We start from the raw sequence: 17,445 nt of genomic DNA, 5'->3' as shown, positions 1-17,445 counted from the left end.
GGAAGCCCGGTGAACAGCGTGGAGGCCGGTGCAGCATGTCTTCAGGCCTGTAAATTTCGGAGGATGTCAGAGGAGTTTGAGGCGCAGGAGGGCAAAGTGCGGTTCTGGTTGGAGCTTCAGAGAGCTCCGTTTAGATCTTTTAAGAGCGTCAGCAGCTCGTGGCCTCAAGCCTGCCAATAAATCAAGGTGCGCAGCACATGGTCCGCAGGCGGGAAGCACTCAGCCTCCCTCTCCTCTCGACCGACTGCCTGACCCGCTGTCCGGTTTGCTTGACAAATTGCCCGACTCCCTGTGCTGGACGACCCACCTGTTGGCTGAAGGGCCGGCTTACTCTGGAGGCGTGAGGGAGAGTTTCTGGCTTAAGTGTGTGTCCACTTAACGGTTAAGTGGCTGCTTCATGGCTGCTACAGATGGCTCTGGGAGATACGGGGACAAGAGAGCAAGAGGCCCTTTTCTGTCTCAACACTTGGAGCGAGTAAAAGTGAGGAAGTTCAAGATACGAAGTGTGAGCGCGTGTTTGTAAGGCAACCTGCGGTCTTTTCCAGCACAGAGCTGAATCTGAGAGATTAACTCTCGTGTTTCCAGATAAATTCCTCAAAGAAGCTCTCGACGGTGGGAGTTGCGCATAAAAGAATGAAAAATGTTCTTAGCTAACGGGGAGAGTGGAAGGCTTTTTCAAAGGCAGGCAGAGTCTGATATTGCACAATCTGAGAATTTTGAACTCTGCCAATCGTTTACCATAAAGCCGGTGTTTGAAGTCTGAACTCCGCTCCCCCACTTTGGTTTGTGTGTTCTGTGCCAATAAGAATAATTTGTTGGCCCTGGAGTGAAGCCAAGCTGCCCGAGTCTGTGTTCTATTATAATTAGGTTTCTGCTCTTCCGCAAGTATCTTTGCAGAGCAGGAAGAGATAGATGCAACAGGGTTGCTGGACAAAAACAGCCGTCTCAATGACTTGTTTATCTCGTAGAGGATGCGTCTTGCTCGCTGTGCCGTTTGGTGTTTTATTGATCGGGATAACAGGCCGCTACGGCCCGAGCGGTCACGCTTTTGGCCGCAGGGCGAGCCTGAAATGTTTGGACGCGGCCTTGTTTCGTGAACGATGTTTGGTGCAAGGCGCCGCACATGTGCCCCGTTCTAAATTGAAAACACGCAGACGCGAGCACACCCCATGGAAATCCAAAGCTAAAAGTGAAGTCATGAAAAGCAATATTTTTTCAAATCCCTAGCAGAAAACATTTTATATGTGGTCAATAAAAAAAGCCTTCTGTGTCAATGGAAGACATATGCTGAGGAGAGGGGAGTGGGGTTTTTTAAGCATGTTATTCTGATTGAAACGGACCATCCCTCAATCAAAGCCTAATTTCCCTCTGTATGAAAATATGTTCCTCATCATCCCACTGACCGATGTAATTATATGATGTTCTGATTTGATCGCGGTGCCCTGAATTCAATACATTAGTCCCTGAACCGACACCAACCTGCCCAAGCTTGATTATATTGAGCTTAGAGAGTCCACTGAGGAGGACTAATCAGGGGCAGGGCTCGTTACTTGGCGTCGTTATCAGTGGCGTCCAACATACTGCAGGCTCCACATCGGGACGCGTTCTTTTAGGAAAATAACTAACTTTTAAAACAAAGTTAAGGTTTTAAAGACAGCTGATTAAACAGATTGTTACCACAGACTGACATTTGTTCTCTCAGTTATACGTAAGGTGTCTTCATAGACCACCCAGAGCGCTGCATCTCTTTGCCTTTTCAAATCTCACCATCACCTTCCCGAGTTTAACTTTCAGCATCTCTGTCAGAGTGTTTTACTCAGAGGTCTCAAACAGTTAAAGAGACAAACAAGAGCGGCTTGAATCGTAGTCCCTGTTTACGCTCGTACTCAATGAGGGGTGAAGTTACACATTTCGGCATGTAAGTGTAGCCACCGGGCGCAGCTCACTCCGCTGAGCTGCTGCTGGTCTGCGGCTCTCTTTTACTGGTAATGGCCTCCTATGGAAATGAGCTGCTTTCGAGGAGGATTGTATTACACGTATAAAAGCAAACTCTTGTGCTCCTCGACCTGCGCTCGTTCTCTTCCAAAAGCCACACAGCAAAGGTCTCTCTCTCTCTCTCTCTCTCTCTTTGAGTTCAATAAATAACCAAACTTCTTAATTGCTGTCACTTCGGTGCAGCGCTCATGCTGCTTGAGGAGCGGACAGAAATTAGTTCCGCGGTTTGAGTTTCATTGAATTATCTTGAGTTATGATGTGGTAAACCTGAGAGACTTTGGCACGGCGGGACTTTGACAGCACACGAAGGTGTTTGACGTACAGGGAAAAAGCTGTGTGTGGTAACTTTAATACTATTAACAGAGAGAGAGAGAGAGCATGCAGCACAATGACACACGTCTTTAAAGTCTTCATCTGTGACTCTCCAAATATAGTTTGCAAAACTGTTTTCATTGGCAAAAGAAACAGTTCATGCTTCGTATCATTTGTCAGCTCGGGGTAATTACCACAGATCTTTATTGTAAGTCTGTTTTGATGTAACTGAATACCTCCGTAGGACGTGGACAGTGTTTGCTTATAATTACAGAAGGCTGGGAGAGGTGGGAGGTGCGTAAACGCTGGCAAATTTCATGGATTAAATTGAACAAAACCGTTTGGGTAAGCTGACAATTTCATAAATGATGATGAAATGTGTTTAGATTTTAGTGAGAGGCAGCGGAGGAGTCAGAAGTTTACGTGGGTGAGATGATTTAGTATTTCCTAGTTTGGAGACTCTGATGTAATGAGTGTGTGACTGCACTCCTGCTATGAGCCTATGGGACTGTCATTATCTTGTAACAATAATGCTATTATAGCTCAGATTGAACTGTTGTTGCTGAAATCCCACTGAGGGTGCATGGGACGAACAAAGCGCACTGATGCTGTATTTCTGGGTTACAGCCCAGTGAAACTGTGCATGAAGGGACTGAGTAATGAGAATGACATCAATATGATCAGAATAATAATAAGAGCCGCAGCTAATGTCTGTTTTCAATATTGACCAATCTGGCAGTTGTGTTTTCAGGCCATTTATTCACATTTTGGTCGTTAAAGTGTCAGAAAATAGTGAAAAATGGTCGCTTCAGTGCTCTCTGAGTCTTCAGATTGCTTATTTTGTCCAAAACACAAAGCAATTCATTATCAAAATTGGTGTCGGCTGACTAATCGATTGATCGACTCATTGTTTCAGCTGATGTTTTAACATAATTGAAGTTTTTTAAACACTAAGAAGTACAAGCGGACTATCGACTCTGTCGATTCAAGTCTGAAAAAGACTAAATGATGCATGTGCACGTCACATTAGCGGCACGTTTCCCCCGGCGACAGCGAGTGAAAAACGATGATAAAGGCAGCTTGCACAGAGACAGAATCCATGCACAGAGGACAGATGAAGATGAAGGAGGTTCCTGTCAGGCTGCAGATCAGCAGCGCTGGTTATCAAAAAGCTTTACACACAGAATACAGAGTTAGCCCCACATATCCAGATGCACTTTGTACTATACATGACTAGTTTACACCAGATGCCAGAGGTCCATACCAGGTGCATTTTTCACAGCTTTCGACTCGCTGTTTTGACTTTCGCTTCATGACTCATGTATCCAAAGTTTCCGAACATCAAATTAGTCATCGTCGTCGAATGAGAGCAGATTTCCACATCAGTGGAAAGTGATTTTTCTTACTGGGGGCGGGACGTTTTCTAGTTATGGTGAAAGCATTTTATCGTTACATGAAGTGAGGTTTCCGCTCATGATTTTTTTTTGCTTTCATTTGGTTCTGCGACTGATCCCGTCATGAATTTGTTCTCTTCTGGTGACCCAGATGTTGCCTGCGTGCGTCCAAGGTCTCTCATTTCAGTGGCTAGCAAACCCGACAGTGTTGGCAATAAACAAAGTGGTGAAAAGCAGCCTGTAATCATCGGAAAAAACGCCGGGTTCATCATTTGTTTGCTGATTAAAAATGCAAAGGTCTCCATCATCTAAAATGTGTACGGCATTAGAGGAAATCTGTAAATAATCCAGTTAATTACTGATTCAAATATGATTGAATTATTTACCAGACAAGATAAAAACACTGTATTTTGGCACAGATCTTCCTAATTTGCAACAGCCATTACACACATGCAGTACATTAATACTGCATTTGTCTACTGTATATTTTAAACTCTATCTTTTGTCTGCAAGTACAAATAAACAGATTCAACGCGAGATGCACGGCAGGACCTTGAGGCATCTAACTTGTCCTGCTAAGAGAAACAAACCCCCATGAAAGTTGAGTTATGGGATGCTGAAAGAATCGAGCCTTGGACACATGAGCAGGGATGTAAAAACAACAACAGAGGAAGAGAGGTTAAATCTCCACGATTAGCTCGCCTGGCAGAGACAGCAGAGGATAGGGGTTAATGATACGCGGCGTCCCGTCGTGATGAATGTGTGTTTGCATTCCTGCTCGACAGGAGAATGGGCCCAAAGCCACGGAGAGGTGTTAATGTCAGTTTAGGAGTATCGCTCATGAGTGGCAGGAGGGGTGAATAAAAGGATGCGTTTGTCAGAGAGCTTTTGCTATGAATTTATGTACATGCAGAGAATGAAATGTGCTTGATAAGGCAGCTGCATGGCAGGAATTTAATGAGACTAAATGCAACACGTTATGTTTTGGTTGCTGCAGCGTGAAGCATGTCCTCATGGAGCTCTGTGAAAAGGGAAAAGGTAAAAAAAATCTGCACTGATGGATCAAAACACATTTTATTGACTGTGTTAGTCACATGCACAGCTGAATAAGACAAATCTTCACAAACCGCTGCCTTGTCCGAACGCTGATTCTTTTGCACGTGTTCCTCTCTTCAGACATGCCTTCTGTCAAACTAACTGATTGGACAGCTTATTTATTTACTCCTTGGTGAAAGATATGAGAAAACTCAGGCTTAAACTGTCAGCAGGCAGCTAATATTTCCTCGCGGGCTGCATTTGGAGGTGAGCGCTCTGAAATCCTCAAACAGGTATGCAAGCATTTCTGTGTGTGTGTGTCTGTGTGCGTGTGTGTGTGCGTGTGTGTGTGCGTGTGTGTGTGGGCAAGCTGCATCTATACGCAGTGACTCTGAGGTGTCTCTGGGCTTGTTTGCACAGGGATTCAGCTCCTGCAGCTATAGCAGAGGTGAGAAAACATACCCTCTCTCTTTTCAATCACCCTCCACCTCTTCCTCCTCCTCCTCCTCCTCTCTTTCTTTGACCCTTATTAGCTATGGCGAGGGCTGATGGCAGGCGATTCATCCAGCACTTAGTGGGGAGCACACCTGTGTGGGGGCGTGCTCCTCTTGTCCTCCTCTTCTTCCTCTTCTTCTTACACTCCCTCCCTCCCATCTTTCACTCTCTTGCCACCCCTCTGAACCTCAGTTTTGTCTCCTCCTTTCCTTTTCTCTCCCTCCTGCAGCCCGGCCACCGATCATCCTTGGTTCTCATTCGTCTTTGACCTGCAGCGGGCATCACTTCACACCTCAGCTCTGTTTGTTTTGCTTGTCCTGTCATCCCCTAACTGCCCCCCCTCCCACTTTGAAAGGAGCCAAATAACTCAACTGTTGATGAGGGAACACCCAGCCCAACCCGCCCATACCACCACGACCTCCACAATCCCAACAGACCCCCAACTCATCTCCGCTGACAGAGGGAGATGAGGGCGAGACAGGCTCAGGAATGAAAAGACTGCTGGCTTTCCCCACTTCCTGTAATACATCTAAAACTATCTCAGCTCGGGAAGCAACTGAAATTTTACAGAACTCCGATCATGTTGCTGCAAAAGCAGCGTTTAAGTTGACTGATCACAGAAATGGCTGAAGGCGACCGTGGCGGCCAGAAAAGAACGGGACCAACAGCAGAACACAGGCGCTGTACCTTTGCAGGCTTTCCTGTGCGAGATGGGTTTGGACAGGTCTCTGTAGTAGCCCTCCTGGCAGTAGTGGCAGTGGCGTCCGGCTGTGTTATGGCGACAGTTGAGGCAGACCCCTCCGCTCTTCCTTCCCGACAGCTTGTACAGCTCCATGTTGAAACGGCACCTCCGGGCGTGAAGGTTGCAGTTGCAGGCTGTGGGGGGAACAAAACGGGAGGCAAATGGTTAAATGAGGCTGAGACAAATATGTAACAGCAGGATGTATGTCTTAATACTAGTTAGTGATAATAACACGTATGTGATAATGCACAATGGCGTGCAAACATGATGAGGTCTGCAGTGATTAAATGAATCCATTCCTCACTTACACCTTCTTTAAGTTTATTTGCTGTCAGTTTAAAGGACCAGTGTGGAGGATTTAGTGCAAAAACACATGAAAGGGATTTTCAAGAGCCTCATTTATAACTTTAGTTAAAGTGTTGACGCTTACACACACTCTCAATGTACATCTGCCAGCCAATCAGAAATTAGTATTTTCTGTGAGTTAATTATTGTCATTTCCGGGATCTTTCGTGACTGAAGTCTGGATGCAGAGCCACCACAGACACTGAGGGAGAGAGCTTAAACTCCTCTGATAATGAGGTCGAACGCTGCATCCTTTTTCTCTCCAGCTGTCTCCTTTTTCTGTCTTTTACTCAATTACTCTTCACTCCCGTTTTCTTTCTCCAGTTCTTCTCCTCAAGGTCCTCGCCTGCTCTCCAGAGTGCAAACTGCACTGAACAGAAAGTGAGCGTCTGGTATTACCATTCCCGCATTCCCTGCGAATCCCTGCGAGCGTGTGCGAGACCCCTGGCTGCCGCTTGTTTACTGATGAGTACAGTTGCCGGCGCGGAGTTTAATTAGCCGGCTGATGTTTATTCATGACTTCCTGGCAGCGGAGTGAGGCAGACGTGCCCAACTTCATTAAGGCCGGCCGTCCGAGACACCGGTCCTCCACCACCACCGCAGACACATTCATGCATTATTAACAGCAGCGCTTCTGATACAGTGTGTGGCTCTACTGTGTGTGGGTACATACTGTACTCGACATGTGTGTATGTGTGGAAACGGGGGTTATCTGGGTCCAGCTGGGGTCCCCTGGTTGGTTCTTCTGTGCATGTTTTTCTGCACCACCTCTTCACACAGCTCTTTTCATCATTTGCCCATCATAATGGAGGAAGGCCGGGAACAGCGCTCATTTCCCTCACCAGCCCTCAATGTGGATTCTCACTGGTGTGTGTGAGTGTGTATGTGTGCGTTTGTGTGTTTAGCATGTGAGTTTCTGGGTGTGTGTTTTTTTTCTGCATGTGTATGTTTGTTTGGGACCCCCGAGATGCCTTCTCTCCACTCCAAGGACCTAATTACAATATCTTTTCTAAAATACACATACAGTGCACACAAACACACACACACACACACACTCACACACACACACGCACACAGCAGCTCTGTGCCTTATCAGTAGTGACTTGGCTTTCCGTCTTCCCTGCAGTACAGTAGGGGTTTAATTAATGATGTCTCTGCTTGTTCTCTTCACACTGTTGGTCTTTACTATGGAATGACTGCAGTGCAACAAATCTTTTACTGCCATGAGACCACAAGACGATGATATTTCTGTTCTGTTTTCTAGAAAAATACGAGGAAATTCAGGTTAAAATGATCATCTTCACTCCTGTGTGTCCAGGATTTAGACCTATCCTTTCCTTAAGGTGACACAGATCTCATGTCGTCATTGTTGTCCTGAGCTAGATTTACACCTGTGCGTGACTCATGTTGTTAGCCTTTCATGCAGCAGAGCAGATTCTTTGCTTCCTGGCTCCAGTGGAAAACCCCTTAAAGCCCACCGACAGCCACGACCTGTGTGTGCGTGCTTGTGTGCGTCTGCGAGAAACTGATTTGAAGGATAAAAGTTCCTTCCTCCATAGATATTTTTTGACTGAACTGCCATTTATTTTAGCCAGAGAGATCGACTGATAACATGATGGATTCAATTGTCGGACAGCTCTGAAGTGATTTGTGGCACTGTGTTGGAAAACCTGAGCTGGCTGTCAATCCAGCCTGTAAATGCTGAAGGGCTTTTCTCTGGGCCACAGTGGGTGAAAGCCATCTCTGAGCCTGCCTGCAGGTAACAGGGATCAGTGTAGAGGGAGGTGCAGCGGACCTCAGACCTGCAGACACGTCTCTGTTACACTACAAAGATTGTTTCACACCCTCTCTGAAGGAAGACGGGGGAATTCTAGCCTGCACCGCCCCGGTGAGAATAACGCTGTTGTCCTGGGAGGCATGTTGGATATCGAAGAAGTGACAGCAGACCAGCTGGATGTGAAGGTGTGGGGCAGGAGGCCGCATTGTGTTTGATGGTGTCATGCTTCATAAGGTATTATGTCAGATAATGGGGACGAGTGAGAGGCACTTTATCTAAACTCACTGACACTGAGCATGATGTATGCTTGTTCACACAATATCCCTTACACTGTCTGCACGGGGGGAAAAAAAAAAGAAAAAAAGGAGGAATTGATGTTTTAAAAGTTTCATCATTACAGCCATGCACCGCTGTCTAAATGAAGGCACATTTAATTAAAAACAATGGAAGATTTGTACAGCCATCTACGCCAACCTGCGTCGTTATAAAACAACTGCTTGTCATTCAGGTGTCTCGGTGTTCAATCCACTCCATTCACGTGGAGTTACCTGTTTCCTTTCATAATTCCCTATCGAGCAAATATTCAATTTGTGCTTCGTGGTATCAGTCATGATCAAATACCCCAGTGGCATTCTGCTCTAAGCCTCTGCTTTCAACAAGAACTGCTATGTATTCACTTGGACGTACATTTGCATCAGATTCAGCCACGAAGTGATGTTGTGGTGTTGCCGTATGTCGGTTTGTCATATTTTGACGTGCCACGTCGATCACTCTGAGGCCGCTTCTTCTCGAGACCTATCTGGGTTTGCCATCGAGCACAAACACATCCCTGCGCATCCTGAAGCACGAGTTTCAGTTTGTTGTGTTGTGGAAACACATTTGTCGAGCCAAGAGAACAACGGCAGATTGATAAATTCCCTCCTGTCAAAACACAATTTAGTATAAATTTTAATCTCCAAGTCAAAACGACAGCACATTTAAACTTTGCAGCGGCTACGCCAAAGCAGCAGCTGCAGCATTTTTCTCATGGAGGTGAAGCAAACTGAGACTGGACAGCGCTGACATGAAACGTGTCTGTCATGAGCAAGACGTGAGATCACTCATGGTAAATTCTAAAGGCTAAAAACTGACTTAAAAACAGAGCGGAGAACTGAGCTAAAACCAAAAGCTAAAGCCCCCACCCCCCCCACACACACACATTCCTCACGCCTGCTCTTTACAACCAGCAGGATTCAGGGTGTCTGCCCTTCAGTAGAGACACACAAAAGCTGAGCTGTAGTTCATTTCAGCCAAGCAATCAGCTCACACACCTTCAGAAGAAAACAAAAGCTGCTGCTGCCATTCATGCTGAAACACACACACACACACACACACATGCACACATGCCAGTTGCACCAGGTGTACTTTGAAGAAACGTTTGCTCAATGTTGTTAATATGAGAAAAGGTATCACGTAAGAATTAAAATAGCGATAAATACCAGAAGAAAATGCAGAATGAGAGAAATTATTATTCTATTAAAAATGATCACAACTTGAATAGCTTTGTAATTTATAATCTAATGAAGTTTTATTCATCTTAACAGAGACGGCATTTTCAAGGACACCTTAAATGATTGGCCTGTTTTCCATCAAGCTAACTGCTTCAGGCTGGATTAGTGTGTCAGTGGCCGGCTGTAACCGCCCCCAGGTGAGCAGTAGACAGAAGTGTGAACTGATACCTTTAAAACAAGAGTAATTGAGTTAGCTGGATAAAGCTAAGCTTACCCGAAGCTTTTCAACTCCTCCCGTAATGTGGACCACAACTATCTGAGATGACACACACACACAAAAAGCCACATTTTGCATCTTGTAGCTGTTTTAACCTCCGACTGCAGAATTTAACAGGAAACCGATTTGTTTATCGGGCGTCGCTGGTTCCCGCACATCCGAGGAGGCACGGGGGCCTCGACCTGGTGCATGAGTGTGTTTTGGAAAGTTGGGTAATTAGTTTCTTTGAGTGGTTCCCAGCCTCTATCAACTGACCTCAGTCTCGCAGGCAGCACAGAGGCGGCCTTCCCTCTGCTAATTAGAGGGAAGAAGCGACGGAGCTGGAGGTTGAGGTTAAGCTCGTCGCACTGACGATAAGCCTGGTAATTGAGGGATGTCGGTCACAGCCTCGATTTGTGGCGAAGAGACACTCAAGCGACTGATCTCCGCCACTTTCACGCTAAATCCACATGCTGGGTTGGGCTTGTTGTTGTGGCTGCTCACTCGCACAAACATAAAGGCACAAATGAAGAAAAAATAAAAGGGACAGCTCATACATCTGTATTAGATATCTGAGCATCCACACTGTCACTCAAATAGTTTGGGGAGGCTCTGACAAAGATTTTGCCGTCACCTTTCCCGCAGATCTCAGGAGATGTCAGCCTCCCCGCTGAAAACCAAAACCCAACACCACCGCCTGCGAGCAGGGGCCGGCAGGAGCTCTGTCCCCCGCTTTTAAACAAACACCAAGGGGAGTCTTCACATGAACACTTCGCTTTTAATCCTACGGGCGCTCCCAAAAGCAATCAGATTAACTTCTAAAACCGCCCTAGAGAGAAAATGAGAAAAATATTGGGTGTCCTCTGCCGTGTTTGGGGTTGGGAGAGGTTGGACGGAAACTTTAAAGAAGTGTATAATGTGACTTAGTTTTGAAAATGTTTTTATAAGCTGTGGCCCAAAATATCTGGAACAACCTGATACCTCCCTATACGTTATGGTGCATTAAATTAAATCATGTCAGTCTGTAAAGCATCTCATCTCTCACACACACACACACACACACACACACACACACACCCTGCGTTCTCTCTCTCTCAGGGGTCGATGATGGAAACATGACACACATGCCGGGAAAGTTTGGTAGGTTTGCTGCTGACGCGTCCAAACGCAGGATCAGATGTGTGTCGGACACAAAACCCCACATGGATCCATTTCAGACATCCAGAGTGTGAGCAACCGATGTGTCAGTGCACGATCATGTGACACACGCGGGCAAAAGACGCAGAGCAAATGCCATGAGGGCAATCCGATGAAACCGCTGCGTTTGGCTGTAATCGCTGTTTGTTTGTTTGTTTCTCACAGATTAAAGGCAAATACTGCAGTCACAAACATCACCGCCTGTTTTTCCTGCAGCACGTGTCCAAACATCTTTTTCCATTTTTCACTCCAGGACATGATTCCTTTTTCATATTTGCTTTTTTTTTTTTTTTAACAGACAAGGCTGGTTTATTTGTACAGCACTTTTCAACAGCAAGGCAATTCAAAGACATACAAAGGCATTAAAGATAAGCCATCTGTCTGCTGTCCTGGATAATAAAGGTTCCTCAAATGAAAAGGCATAAATCTGACTGAAAGGTTGTAAAAGCACCATAGTTGTGAAGGATTAATTCTTGGCAGAGACTCTCATTTCTGTCAGTAGATGTCAAGTAATTGAACGGTGCTGCGTGGTGGAAGATCCTTTAAGTGAAAGTGGCAAGACGGCACTGTCAAAATGCTCCATCACAAGTAAAAGCACATAATTATTATTAGCAAAATGTACTTATCAAAAGCAAACATGCAAAACAGAAAATTATATAATAGTGTTGTACAGACATATATTATATCTTCATCTTATTATTAAGCAGAATTATACTGTTGTAGCTGGTTGAAGAGGAGCAAATGTGAATCTGTTTTACATGTGGTTGAGTAGTGTATTCCACAACAGATCATATTTTATAAGATCATTATATGTGTTTGTATGTAAAATCTTTATTTGCAGAGTAACTGCTGTCAAACAGACTGTAGATTAAAAAGTGCAATAACCCCTTCAAATTGTACTGCAATAAAAATATAAACTGCCACGAAATGGAGTACCCATAATCTGTAGCAATCTAAGTAATTGTACTCAGTTGCACTCCACTTCTGCAGGAGGCAACCAAATACAGCATCAGTAAGAACAAAAATCATGATAATGCAGGTATGAAGGCGCAAATTCTGGCTTCATGTTCGCTGTCATAAAATATCTTGTTGTTTTTTCTATACTTGAATGAATGGCGCTAGATGAGCTCAGATATTTATGTAAGGATCCCGACTGTAAACAGACACCAGCCGGGGGGAAAAAAAGTCACTGTAAGCACTGTACTGGGACAACATTTCAACAATTGGCACAAAGTGACAAAGAACAACGGTGGTATTATCCTTTAATGTCTGGGATCTTGTGGAGCACAGACATCCCAAACAATCATTTTGTGGCCAGATTAATTCTGTGTTGATATTTTCTCAGGGAGGAACGATTAAAATGCATTAACTGGGTGACAAGTGACTGCAGTGCCTCTTGTTAGGCTGACATCGGACCACACGAATGTGCAAATGTGATGCACCGACGATGGAATTTCACTATGGAAAAATAATGGGGCATGGCTGATAATGACTGTTTCTCCCAAAACAACTGAAGAATTAATTTTTTTTAAAGCCTCCATAATAACTGTTGAGCCAAAACACGGAGTGATGTGAAATTACAGCAATATTTATATTCACTCTGTTACCAAGCTGTTCTGTGTATTTTCCTCCCTGTTACGTATAAATCATGGCAACTGTTTATTTAGCCTCTTAGAAATTAGAGCGATGCTGCTCTTTATCTCCTGTTTGTTGATCCAGACACCAGCGCGATAAAGGCTGGAATTTCCAAATAAAATGAAAGCTAATTGAGGGAATTTGAGGGATTCAGATGATAGATGAAGCGCTCAACTCAGTGTTTTGGGTTGATGTTCTCTTTAAAACCAATTATGCCTTTATATAAATGTCATTTACCCTTTCCAGCTCAATTAATCCTTTTAAAACATAAGTCATTTGTCTGTAATAATTTGTTGCCACAATATGTTTAATTGCTGTATGAAATAAACAAATGTCTTAACATATTATGAAAATGTGATTTATCTTCATACAGACACAGAAGGTCTGTTCTCTTTTTCCTTTGATATGTTTCTGAAAACATTTCTTATTTCTACTCTTAGTGACAAAAATCCATATAGTCTGAATAAACAGGACTCCATGACAGCACAACAACTCGCAACATGAGCTCAAAACACTACCAGCAATGACGATTCAGACGGCTTTTGCAAGATCCATACGAAGAAATACAAATTTGTTGAAATCCACAAACAAACGGGAAGGTGTTCAGTCTGAAAGTAAAACAAAGTAACCCTTTCAGGGCAATGCTGCAGAGAGGGTGAGAGAAGCATCCAGCGAGAAGGGGACGAGGCTGGTGTGGTGGAGGATATATGAAGTGTGCGGGGAGTTTAAGGTCAACGCGTCTGGGTGCGTGGACATGGTCAGCGTGTACTAGGGAACGTTCTGGGAAGAGGGAAGAGAAAGGAGGACGAGGCGCCCACTGCAGAGATTATATCAGGCTAATTTAATTCCTTTATTGCAGCCAATTAGCTGCAGCACTTTAGCCCCCTGTGAGCTCTCTAGCCCTCTTCGCTCGGTCTCTAATGACCCCAGCTAAACTCTGGATCTCAGCTGCTCCCAAAGAAGGCCATGTTTCACAGCCTCTGTATTTTTAATAAGCGGTTTGCCTCACACACACACACACCCACACCCACGCACACACACACACACACTGTATGAAGGATGTGAAAAAGAATAAGGAGAGTATAGAGATAAGGAGGAAAAAATGCTGGGAAAAGAAAAGATGAGGTGGACAGAGGAGGGGAAGGAGATCAGCCGGCTGCTTGTTAAATCCCAGGCCTGACTCGAGGAGACTTGGCTGATTGAGATCAAGTCACACAGAATATTCATCAGTCCTGCAGGGCTATCAAAGGCAGATTAAATATGCGGCGAGGACTGATTTCCAGCGGACAGATTCCATTTGAGGTCAGGCAGCCTTTATGCACTTGTCTGACCTTTTTTTCATATCAGTCGAGCTGTTTATTTATTTCCCCTTTCTCTATTTCATAATTCAGCACTGGGATGTTTTCTCATATCGGGTCAATTATGCAGCTCCCAGTGCAGACGGAGTCTACGGTGCACGTTCTGTCGGTGGGGGATAAAATGGAGTCTGATTATCTGACCGACGCAATTAAAGAGCTGTGAGAGCCGCCTTTCCTCAGCAGGGATCCCTCGTGAAGCTATTAGCAGTGGAGCAAAGGTTAATATTAAGCAACGGATTTACAGTAGACCTGCAAAGTAAATACACGACTGCATATTTACACAGCGGCCTCTACGAGCCACCTCTCAGCACAGAGCAACCGTCGCTGCGATCAGACTGAATGAACTATTATAGCAATCATCAAATTTGAGTAATCACACACATTTTTGTTCTTTCATTTCTCGTTGTCATTCTGTGTGTGCCGATGACTGTTCTCTCATCCCATATCTGCTATTCTAGTTTCTATGATCTCTGCATTCATTTTCTGTGTGGCTGGCAGTTAGCAAAGTAACTTTCCTCAATCTAATAGCTGCAGGTTTTTGTAGAAATCCTGCTTTTCACAGTAACTGCGCTGCTGGACATGTTTAGAAAGTCCTGCAGCACTGAAGAAGGACACAAAGGCATCATTTGGATACACGTAAAGGTCGTATTTTCAATCCACAAAATGACTAGATCTGAAAATGGAGAGATTTTCTGTGAAAAATCTACATATACTGGAATATATTATATGTTCTCGGGTGTCTGACTGGAGTTCTGATTGTATAGGATCACTTTTGTTGACTCTAAACTTTTGCTCTGAAAATATCTTTTCCTACAAGCCTGCAAACTTTTAGACGCACACTGAAAATATAAATGTGACTGTAAAGCCACATTACATTCATGTGCACGAACCTGCAGCGGCGGGCCAGCCTGCGCCGTGCCGAGCTAAATGGCCCATATTTTCACTCCGTGTCTTCATGTGGGGGCTAATAAGACCTTTCCTTTTTCAAGAGACTGACTAGCCACACAGAGGCACAACAACAAAGAAAGGCCTAATGGCCTCCAATTTCCCGCATTAGTGCCCATTTAATGGCTGACCTGCCCTCTCGTTAGACGGCGCAGCATGGGAGCACTTCTCAGCCTTAGCGCGCGTGCACACACACACACACACACACACTCAGAGTCCTTCAGCCCTCAACAGCCACACTGCTTCGGGCCCCTGCTACACTTCCACCCCACGCTGAGACCGCATAATAGGCCAGTTTGTAAAAGGGCTGGCCTGTGATCAGTGGTGCATCCATTTGCTGAGTAATCAAGGGTCTTTTGTCTAAGTGGTGTGTGTGAGAAGGTGTGTGTGCGTGAAAGCGTGTGCACCTGCATGAGAGAGACTCTCTCTGCCCATCTGTCTTTATTTGTGCGCCCATCGCTCTTAAGAATGTGTGTGTGTGCTCCGTGTGACTGTTTGCGCGAGTAATTCCAAGATAAAGTGGCGCTGCCTGGAAAAGATCTCCTCGGATTCATGTCGATGGGAAAACACCGGCTGACATACAGTGCGGGAATAAAGGGAGCCCGGCAAGAGCCACGGAGGGGCTGACGGGAGTGCGTTGTGTGTATGTCAGCTATGCCATAAAAATGCCATGGATGGAGGATGACATTGGCAGCTCCTATTCAGGGCTATAGCAGTGAAAGGCCCTTTAGGGTGAAAAAAAGATTCCTTAGGCCTGTCAGGTCCCCATAGCGCCCCGCTGAACAATACCCACTAAGAGCAGCTGTCTTAATAGCGTGAGGGACTGACAGCTTTAGGAGCGATGCAGCATCCACGCAAACTTTGGTAGAGTCCAAACAACGCTCCGCTGTGTGACAACATAATACAGTCTAACAGGATAGCACACTGTTTGCCAGATAGCTTCGACGGTGAATGCATCCTGTACATTTCTATTACGCATACATCTCTGAGAGACCTGAGCTGACAGCGTTGGCAGAGCCGAATCACCTCCACGTTCAGGAGCCTCATGTGTGAACGGATGCCGTGGCACAACGGCAAAAGATGCTTCCCGAGCGAGCTGACGATTGGAACTAACTGGATTTACAGTTTCCTTTTTGCAGGAAAAATCTCTGCTTTTACTTATAGGAGAGCAGTTGGGTTTTTATTGAAGGGCTATGAGTGGGAACGGGGTGTAAACGCATTGACTGATGGAGCAGTGTCTCCTTTTCAAAGCGAAGGTGGATTACTGAAACAAGTGGCTGACGCTGCTTTCTGCCATCAGGGTCTGATCTGATAATCACAGTGTGAACTATCTGAGACTCCTCCTCATCAAGTGTTCGGTGTAAATCAATTGCGCAAGGGTTCGCAACCGCAGCGCAGCTCCGCGCCATCAACCTGGCTGTCAATGCCAACTATAATAAGGTTTCTCCACAGACTTTCTCTCTATTGTTTTACATCCAGCCATTACCTAACCCCACTCGGGCTTTCACGGAGAGGACGCGCATCGGAAACACGCGAGACTGATCTCCAAATCTTCCCCAAACAAGGGCTCTCTCTGCTCATGTCAAACATCACCTCCAGTCTATTTACTCTGCGAGTTTGGTTTCTATGGGACCAGCAGATCCACGGTGTTTAGGGTTCACATAACTCCTGGCAGGTCGTCTTGTGCGTTGCTGGCCCCGAGGCTGACAGGGATGGGCCCGTGCTGTCAGTGCTAGACAATGAGAGGGAACATACGCTGGGCTAGCTCCCGCTCCTCCATCGCCGTGATTCATACTAACCCCACAGCCTCTGCAATTAAGGCCGCTCCAACAACGTTGACTAAAGGTTTTTCACTGCAACAGAGTGCAGTCGGCCAACGCTGATTGGCGGCTGCGAGCTGAGAAAATAAACAGCGTTTGAAGATTAGATGATTAGAAGATTAGATGATTTAATTTGGCCCTTCAGGCAGGAAAAAGGCGGAGAGCGCTTCCTCCTTTGTGATTCTTAGAGGGAAAGACACTGGATATCTTCATCAACCATCATAATTGTTCATCTGTTTCTTTCTTGCATTTCATTTCCATTTCTCACCTACAGTATGCGAAGAGGAGCCCTGTGGGAGGAGGCGCTCCCTACCTTATGTTGGAAAGTTTTCCAATAACGAACTGACTCAGCCTTAAGGATAAGCAGATGAGTCTTGGATTAGGGATGAGAAAGGAATTCTCTCTTGGATTTATTTCTGCTGGTAAATGTTTGACCGAAATATGACGAAGGTTACTGACACAGGCAGTTTCCAGGAAATTTTTCCCTTTCGGCTTCACCTGTTGTTCACACTGAAATTTCATGCTTGACCTCAGAAACAGCAGTAAACGTTCCACCATGTGGCTGCTGTGGTGGCTCCCATCCATCCTGATCTTCCACTACAGGTGGAACTGCCCATGTGTTTTTGGAAATCTGGTAATTCAAAATCCC

At 45.3% G+C, this 17,445-nt stretch overlaps 1 protein-coding gene across 1 annotated transcript in view; it reads right to left on the bottom strand.

Annotated features, from left to right (window-relative positions):
- ntn1a (netrin 1a) overlaps positions 1-17,445 on the bottom strand; it is a 56,484-nt gene that overhangs the window by 19,052 nt on the left and 19,987 nt on the right. Inside the window, exon 2 of the mRNA XM_041933884.1 lies at positions 5,919-6,107. Coding sequence (XP_041789818.1) covers positions 5,919-6,107 — 189 coding nt within the window. The remainder of the gene's footprint in view (positions 1-5,918; positions 6,108-17,445) is intronic.

Source organism: Chelmon rostratus, chromosome 3 (assembly GCF_017976325.1).
Source record: "Chelmon rostratus isolate fCheRos1 chromosome 3, fCheRos1.pri, whole genome shotgun sequence".
NCBI lineage: Eukaryota > Metazoa > Chordata > Actinopteri > Chaetodontiformes > Chaetodontidae > Chelmon > Chelmon rostratus.
Note: the sequence above shows the minus strand (reverse complement) of the source record. Positions and strands in the feature narration are given on the sequence as shown.